An 8,323-nucleotide genomic window follows, 5' to 3' on the forward strand; every position below is an offset into this window, starting at 1 on the left:
AGTTTCTGAGTTATAAGCCTTCTTGCATGTCTAGATGCATCTTTTCCATATAGATTGGGGGTCTGGGGGGGGGGGGGCACTGATTGGTGAGCCTGATGGATAGAGCTTCATCAGAGCTAAACAGCAAAAAAAAAATAAAATCTGAAGCTCCTACGTTTAATAGTTTGAGTTACAAGCGATTTTACATGTCCTGACACCCCCACTTTGAAAGGAGCCCCCTCCTCAAATATGGGGTCTATCATAAAACCGTTGGCTGGCGCAGTGTAGGTCAGACTCATCTACAGTCCTGCCAAATTTCATGTTGATTGGTGCAGCCGTTTTGAGCTACAGTTGACCAAAAATCACCAAATAAATAAACAAACAAACAAACAAACAGTACGAAAACAATATGACTCCCGCTTCCGCTTCGCTTACGGGGGTCATAATAATCTGAAACATTCCGGTGATTTGAGTCGTGCTGAAATTTCTTCTTACTTTTTCAACCAATAAAAAAAGCTAATTATAAAAAGTTGATAAGATCTAAAGCTTGAATAAGGCGTCACATTGAGATGTTAAAATGTATATTAGACTGAAAGGTTTGAGTTATTTTTAAGGGTTTGTAAGATAAAAACACAGAGAGTAATAGATATTTAACAGTAATGTTTAGAAGAAACTCTGATCCAGATCTGAGAGCTGCTGGGTTCAAACGAGCACAAATTGCTCACACCTGCTGAACCTGATGGGAGTGTTTGTCCCGGCATATAAATGGTTCTGTTTGAACTGTGATGGAGCAGATAAGGCTGTTGAAGCCATTAGGAGCAGCTATATTAGGATTTCTGGGAGCCATCAGTGGCCTACCTGGATGGGAAGCCTGCGGCTGAGATGCGGATGGTTTCCAGCACGCCGCACGCTCTGAGCTGTTGGACTGCTCGCTTGGGATCAAACCTGCCAACAAACCCAGAACCACAATCAACATGGCTGCTCCAGATCACACAGAAACAACGGCTGCTCTGTCACAGGTCTGTAACCGGTAAGGACAACAATCGTTTCTGAAAACTGAGTTAACTACAGAGGCTGACTTGTCAACGTGATGTTATAGGAAAAAAATAAATCTCAGCAAGCTGAAAACCAAAAACACAAAACTCACGAGAAGGCCAACTTGAAGTCYTTGGGTTTGATGCAGCGGACGTAGTGAGGAGTGGTTGCATTCAGAGTCTCCATCAGCATTTGTAAAGAGTTTCGAAACTACAACAGGAATCACAAAGTAAAAGTTTTTAACTAAAACAGCATATTCTAACAAAGTGATAAAAGTCTCTTCCTGACTTGATGTAACTAAAATTTGATGCAAACAGATTGAAGTGAATCATGACCTCATCTCCTGCATGACTCACCTGACAGCCGACTGTCTTCTTGTGCTCCTTGCTGCTCGTCTCCCTGCTCTTGTCTGGTTTGATGCTGAGCCGGGTTCGACCTCCGGTACCAGGAACCTGACCCGTTGGACTGGTCGCCTTCTCCTCGTCTTGAAACAGCTCGACCAGCAGGTGGAACTGGGAACAGCAATGTAATTAAATGAAACTTAATAAATGTAAAGTGTCAATTCATTTGTATTTTTTTTTTATTAACAGTCCCCTCTTTCAGCCATGCTGTTTTTTTCTTTCTCCAATCCATACAGCAGTGGAGTCCAGTCCTGATCCTGATCCTAAGGCCACGATCCTGCATGTTTTAATTTCTCTGATTAAAGCACACTGGATAAACCCGTTCTCTTTTCAGTGTGCCTAGCATGTTTCACATCCCTTCTAATCAGGTGTTCAAGCAGAGAAACATCTAAAACATGTAAGATGTTGACCTCCTGGTCCAGGATCAGACACCGCTGCCATACAGGCTTATAAAGCAGAATGACTGCAGTGTACTTATTCAAACTTAACATATTAAAGTTATTCAGGTTAACAAGAGCTAAAACAGACATGACGGGTTAATCAACTTGTTCCCACTTCRTAACTGGGTGAGTAGATGTCACCTCATCAGCTTTTAGTGTTTAGAAAGTTGCTGACAGTGAAGTTAAAGAATGAGAGAAACGTGATGAAAAGGTTATTGTGACAAATTTGGTGTCCAACATGACTTTCATATAATTCTGCTGTGGTGGTTAAAGTGAGCCCAGGTTATATGATGCTGTGTCGTCCTGAGTTTAAAGCAGTGCCATGCTGCTGCTCCAACCAGCATACAACAGGACGGCCAGTTTAAAAAAAAAAAGGTGCTGCTTGCGTTGAATCACTGCAAGACAAAATGAACTTGCTCCTTATTGTCCTAGTGTCAGTGATGCTATACATGCAAACAAAAGAACAACTTCAGAGTGTAAATGGCTCAGAGCCACAGAAACAAAGGAGGAAGAGTTGAACTAAAAGGCCGACCAGCGTTGTTTACCTTCTGTTGGCAGGAAAGGTTGTCATGATGAAGACATAACACATGGAAGACAGTGACAAACACAGTGACATTAAAATGAAGGAAACTCAAAAGTTCTAAACCATGGATCACCCCCATCCATTTTAAAGGTTTAAGAACCCAWTTAAAACAAATCCAGATGAAATTAGTGAATGGAGGGGAGATGTGATTTATTTTCACTGACTTCCATACAGGCAAATCTGTTGAATAAAGTTTCCTCTGTGTGTCCACAGGGAGAAAACTTCTCGTTTCAAACYGATTAAATCACTGAATCAGGTTTTTAAAGCATTGCTTAGACTTGCAAGCAGACATGAGGAATGTCATGCCTCTTGCAGGTCTTGATGCAGTTTTCTATATGTTAAATATTCTGTATGTGGACTTCATGGTTAATAAACTGCAGCTATGTTCTGATATGCTGAGCAGAATTCACCCTGTCTTGTCACCTTGAAGCATTGTAATGAGTCAATCATTGAAAAGTTGACAAAATCACATACAATGGATACACCAGAACCAACAGAGGGTTAGTCTAGGAATAACAAGAATGGGATTAATTTTTGTTTCTTATGGACTTAATGTAAATATGAACTTTGGTGAAACAACCAGAAAACAATTGTGGAAAAATTGTGGAAAATCTGGAGAGTGATGTCAAAAGTGCAGGAGGATGGTCAAACTTGGTTTGTTGAAGAAATATGAAACGGTATCATGTGTATCCATAACAAATGTTCGAGAAATATTTGTTTTTGTTTTTGTTACATAAATATTATTTGAATTTATTTGATGGAGAAAAGGCGCAGATTTAAGATTTTTTTCTTCTTTCTGCTGCCTTTCATTTCATTTTGCTAGTCATTTGTATTTTTAAATTTGCTTTGTTTATTTAAATCAAAATGAATTAAAAAAATGAAAAATGAATAAAAAATGCAGAGAGGCTATGAAGACTGTTCTGTGCTAAACACTGATAGTAAAAAAGGAACAAAACAAACTCACACTAGTGTGATATTAAAAAAAATGTGATCAAACTAATTTAATTCTCACTTGAATCAAAATAAGATCTTATTTKTAAAACTGGAGTCAAGTTGTTGAAAATGATAACATTTTTAACCACTTTATGAARTCCCTCATATTCATCTGCATTATTTCATTGTTTTTTTCTTGGTATTTATCACAAACATTTCAAACTGGATCCACGATCCAATGAGCCAAACCAGTTCAACACTTTCTGATTGATGCATGTCTTGTTATGCCTCTTGGCCAGAAGAGGGCGCTACTTCCATGATCCTTCAGGTGACGTATCCTGTCAAACGGCCCAGCAGTTTTTTCTTTTTACTTGATAAGGCTCTGCTTAAATAGTTGCCATGATGAGATTTGGTCATAACTGCAATAAGTAACTCCTTCAGTCTGAGAAACATSTTAGAAAGAAAAGATTAAACACTTTCAGCTAAACGTTTGTGTTAGTGTTAAACAACACTAACAGGTTTAGAAGTCAGACTTCATTAAAAAAAGAGCTTGTGACTCAACAGTCTGTGAAAACACGGGGCCTAAAGTAATACTTTATATTTCTTATTTAAAAGAGATTATTTGTTTTCATACAATGATGCAAAGCCTAAAGAAARTGTTTCTGTATGTTGTGGCTGATTGCAATGATCACCACGCAGACAGTTTGTGTCTCACCTTGCTGGCTTTCATCACATTGATCTGTTCTTCYTTTACCGTGTCCTTGTTCTTCTCCAGGAAACCCTCACACTGGTACTCTACCTGAGAAACATCYGCCAGGGTTACAGCACTGAGATTTAAATCTTTCAGTAAAACTCTGRAGACTAACAATAGGATGGATTTGTTTCTTGACCTGTTAAAGTTTAATAATGTGTGGGGGGAAAAAACTTCAGCAGGCCCACCTTGTCTGCAAAATGTTGTATGATGAAGGCGCGGTTGGACATGCGTGGCTTCTCAAAGAGGGAACAAGTCTTCAGGTGGGTGTTGTACAGTTTCTGAGCCCATGAATCATCTGAACCTTTTGGCATCTGTTATCAGACAATTAGAAAAATGKGAAAACAATCACAGCCATGCCCTCATAGCCTGTTGTTTGTTTTATAAACAAAGTAAAACTCTTTACACATTTCTCGTCATACAGTATGCAGACAGATAAGTATCAGCAACGTGGTCCACCTCAAGAGTCAACAGTCCATAAAACAACCTTGTAGAAATTTGAACCACAGAAAGAGAAGCTGTTGGAGAGCCGGCTGAGCTTTGAAAGTGTCTAAATGTTGCAAATTTAAGCCCTCGGTGCAAAAACTGCGCTCGTTATAACAGTAAGTTTTGACGACGGACATTTTATTCACTAACAATACGTGTAGGCAGCAGAAACGACAAAAGTCAGTGAGAAGCAAATGCTGTGAAGCACAATGTGGGTGTGAAGCCCCGAAGCCCCTGTTCAATATGCAGCCGAGACAAACTTTACTTTTTATGCTTGTTTACATTAATATTAAAGTTTTTATTCCACCTACAGTTTTCATAAGTTTTCAGCTGGTGCAATAACAGATTATAGGTAAGATTTTATTCACTTTAAGCAGGGRTGCATTCAGAAATTAGGAAGTCAGTATTTTACCTACTTCAGACAGCAGTCAGAATAATCTCACTTTGAAGAATTAGAAAGAAATTTTTCTGTTATAAAGAAACAAGAGTTCATTCTAGTGCAAATTTTAAACCTAAATTGGACACATCATTTTTCATTTTTTCATATTTCTACAATAACTCTTTAGTTAAATGAGTTACAASAACACCTACTTTCCCTCTGGGATCAATAAAGTATTTTTGAATTGAACTGAATCAAGTTTTTTTTTCATATTTAAATCCTTCAGTTGGTCTCTATATAAAGTGGAACTGCGATGCTTTAGTCTGAATTCCTCCTTATTGTAACTCCACAATCTCCTCTTTCACCCCTTTTCTGAGGTGTGTCTCAAAGCAACTCATTTTGAGGCTGCCTCTTTAAATGCAAACAATAAGCTTCACCCTCCAGCTTCCAGACCGGTTCATTCCAGTTTGAAAGAGATACGGTTGTATAGCGATGCAGAAACATTTAATTTACAAATTATCTAAAAGATGTCAAAAACTTGTCCATCCAGCCTTACATGTTGGAGTCAGAGTCTGACCCAGAGCCAGAGAATGAAGACGACCAAACTATAGTTGGTAAGTTCAGACCTTATTTGGCAGTTCCATCTCAAATAATTTGATGTAATAGTTCAGAAAACATCATAGAAAATATAGAAAACTGATCTGCTTGAAAAACACGAACCAAAAAGAATATAAAGATATCTATGCAGCCCTGGGAGAGACTAAATTCAAATTTTCTGCCCTCTTAGAGACMCCACAACAAAATGTTTTTAATGGCTAAAAAAGTGGATGTTAAACATTTCTAGTAAATCAAGGTAAAGTCTTGTTAATGATTTTACAACTCATCAAGGGCTATTTATTTACATTGCCTTTGTTTTTTCTGCTAAACATTTGTGRAGCACAATCCTGCTGATTACCATCGCTGTGTTGGGATTAGACTGTCAGAACAAACAGCTGATTCAGAGATTCACCCAAGAACCACTAAACATGGAAACAAGGACGTTGCTTAGTTTGAACAAAAAACTGTCTCATGCAAGAGTGACAAATAATGAAAATATTAAAAACTGTTTATGCTCAAACTAAATACATTTTTGAGTTTTGCTTGTTTTAGATGCAGAAATTTACTCTTAATTTGCCACTGATTTGCTGATTCTACAATTACATCAACTCCCTGATTACACACACTTTCATTTTGACTTTTGTTTAACACAGAGGAGAGATTGACTCTTAAAACAAAAGACTTAAATGACATTTTCCTAAATAAATATACTGCACCTTGCACTCCTCATCCAGCAGGTCCAGGACGCCCATCTTGGCTTCTATGAGGTTGATGCAGGGCTGATTGTCATAGAAATCTATCAGAGTCCAGGGGATCTGTTCCTTCATGTATTCCTCCTGCTCCAGTTTAAACACATGCTGCACACAGACACACACACACACACACACACACAAGATGAGGATTTCACTTCTCCACAAAGGACTGAGAACAAATGTGCTCTCATGCCAGTGATCAGTAGAAACAATGATGTGGCTCACCATGTTGAATTGTTGTTGGAGTTTTTCATTTGCGTAGTTTATACAAAACTGTTCAAAGCTGTTGATTTCAAATGTTTCAAACCTTGTGAAAAAAAAAACAGAGGTAAACAAGTGAATTTAACCTTTTCGTAGATTTTGTTTGTAAATGAATGTGCTCTGCTGCACCGACGTACCCGTAGATGTCGAGCACGCCAATGAAGGAGTGCTGCTTAACACTGGTGACCAGAGCCTTGTTGACGTGCTCCACAATCCAGTTGAAGAGCTTGGCGTAGATATGTTTGGACAAGGCGTCTCGAGCGTTGGTGGCCTGAAGGCGGGAAAGGGGCTTGATGTACGTCTCTGTGGCCGTCTTCAGCTTCCTGTGGCACAGCCACTGGGACATGTCCTTGTAGGTCACACCCACCAGCTCACAGAACATTGTCAGGTGGCGATTGTTGGGCTAAAGCAGAAGGAAGACATATTTTCAATTACAGTACATGTCAGCAATACAATATGTGGGCAAGACGTTAAGTAGCACATGGGGAATTTTCTGGAAAAACTGTTTAATTATCAAACTATTATTTAGTGATTACAGGCAGTGTGTTTATAAGTGATAAATATCCTCTTTAATATTTAGTAAATACATTATCCTTACAGCAATAAGACTGCTGTCTGAGTCCTTTTCTTTTATCTCCACATTTCCCAGATGAAGAATAGCAGCCAAAACCTGGAACAGCCCCATCTGGTAGGACTCGTTAATACCTGCAAACAACAACAACACAAACCTCTGAGCACACACTGATTTATAAACAACAAAGTGTACGCCGCTTTAAGGGAGTAGACTAAAACAAAGCTCTCTTTTTCCAGCAGCATAAGAGTTAAAATACTCTGTTTACAGGTTAAAAAACACCTATTATTGAGGAGTTTTCATAAAACAACAACGAATTATAGTGTAAACAAATCATCAATTGCATATGTTCTGAAATGTGTTTCTAACCCAGCAGTGTGAAGGCGTGTCGAGTTGTGCAAAGCTCCTTGGAGTCATCCACGCCATCGATAACAGGATTGCGACCCTGCCTGGTGTACAGGAAGTCGTTTGCGTTGCCTGAAAAAAAAAAAKAYGACAAAAAGYAAATGTGAGAAAYAATAATTTTAAAGTGAATGCATTAAGCTAAGCTTTACACCCTGCAGCTTGAACCTGCACTTTCAAAACCTCAGTTATCAAGTCTTTAAATAAACAAACTGAAACTGTGACAAGAAAAGCTTGATTGTTCTTGCTCTGAGTGACCTCGCAACAAAAATCCAGATTAGATACATCGCAGACGGCAAGGAGTGGAAAGTCAAGTATTTTAACYAAGTGATCCAGGATTAAAGAGAATAAAACACGACAAGGCTGCTCAGTACAGAAGATACTGCGTTCTTACATGGTACTCTAACTTCTTGCACGTTTGTAAAATCMAATTCTCTGATAATAATTAACTCAAAGAGCAGCCTGGTGCGCATTCAGGCTGAGATCAATGCCAGAGAGAGCTTCAGGTTCCCAGAAATAAACTCAAAGGCACTTTTGTTCACGAGTGATGTTATCCCAACTTTCCACAAACAAGGTCTTTATACACATTTAGCACTTAATTATGGTATGTCCTGTTGCCTGGCAATAAGAGGCACTGACACGACTGTGACAACCGCTCCATTAACAGAGCCTGGAAGTCAGCAGGAGAGGAAAAGGCAGCTGCGTGTGTGTGTGTGTGTGTGTGTGTGTGTGTGTGTGTGTGTGTGTGTGTGT

The 8,323-nt window shown here is 38.9% G+C and overlaps 1 protein-coding gene and 1 long non-coding RNA gene across 8 annotated transcripts in view; one reads left to right on the plus strand and one right to left on the minus strand.

Moving 5' to 3' along the window:
- Positions 1-8,323, minus strand: part of myo5aa (myosin VAa) — a 54,963-nt gene that overhangs the window by 19,737 nt on the left and 26,903 nt on the right. For 4 of the 6 annotated variants that reach the window (XM_014010439.1, XM_014010437.1, XM_014010438.1 and 1 more), the window contains exons 8-18: positions 7,538-7,645; positions 7,196-7,302; positions 6,735-7,000; positions 6,562-6,643; positions 6,301-6,441; positions 4,311-4,436; positions 4,087-4,170; positions 2,401-2,403; positions 1,371-1,526; positions 1,127-1,224; positions 838-924 (exon numbers count right to left, since the gene is read on the minus strand). In XM_014010439.1, coding sequence (XP_013865893.1) covers positions 838-924; positions 1,127-1,224; positions 1,371-1,526; positions 2,401-2,403; positions 4,087-4,170; positions 4,311-4,436; positions 6,301-6,441; positions 6,562-6,643; positions 6,735-7,000; positions 7,196-7,302; positions 7,538-7,645 — 1,258 coding nt within the window. The remainder of the gene's footprint in view (positions 1-837; positions 925-1,126; positions 1,225-1,370; positions 1,527-2,400; positions 2,404-4,086; positions 4,171-4,310; positions 4,437-6,300; positions 6,442-6,561; positions 6,644-6,734; positions 7,001-7,195; positions 7,303-7,537; positions 7,646-8,323) is intronic. The other 2 variants (XM_014010440.1, XM_014010436.1) reach the window with 1 other exon arrangement.
- LOC106518984 (uncharacterized) lies at positions 830-1,424 on the plus strand. Of its 2 annotated transcripts, none has more exons than XR_001310386.1 (3): positions 830-1,009; positions 1,079-1,243; positions 1,332-1,424. It is a non-coding gene; the product is annotated as an uncharacterized LOC106518984 (long non-coding RNA). The 2 variants fall into 2 exon arrangements; XR_001310385.1 differs by having other exon boundaries at positions 830-998.

Source organism: Austrofundulus limnaeus, unplaced genomic scaffold (genome assembly GCF_001266775.1).
Source record: "Austrofundulus limnaeus strain Quisiro unplaced genomic scaffold, Austrofundulus_limnaeus-1.0 Scaffold69, whole genome shotgun sequence".
Classification (NCBI taxonomy): domain Eukaryota; kingdom Metazoa; phylum Chordata; class Actinopteri; order Cyprinodontiformes; family Rivulidae; genus Austrofundulus; species Austrofundulus limnaeus.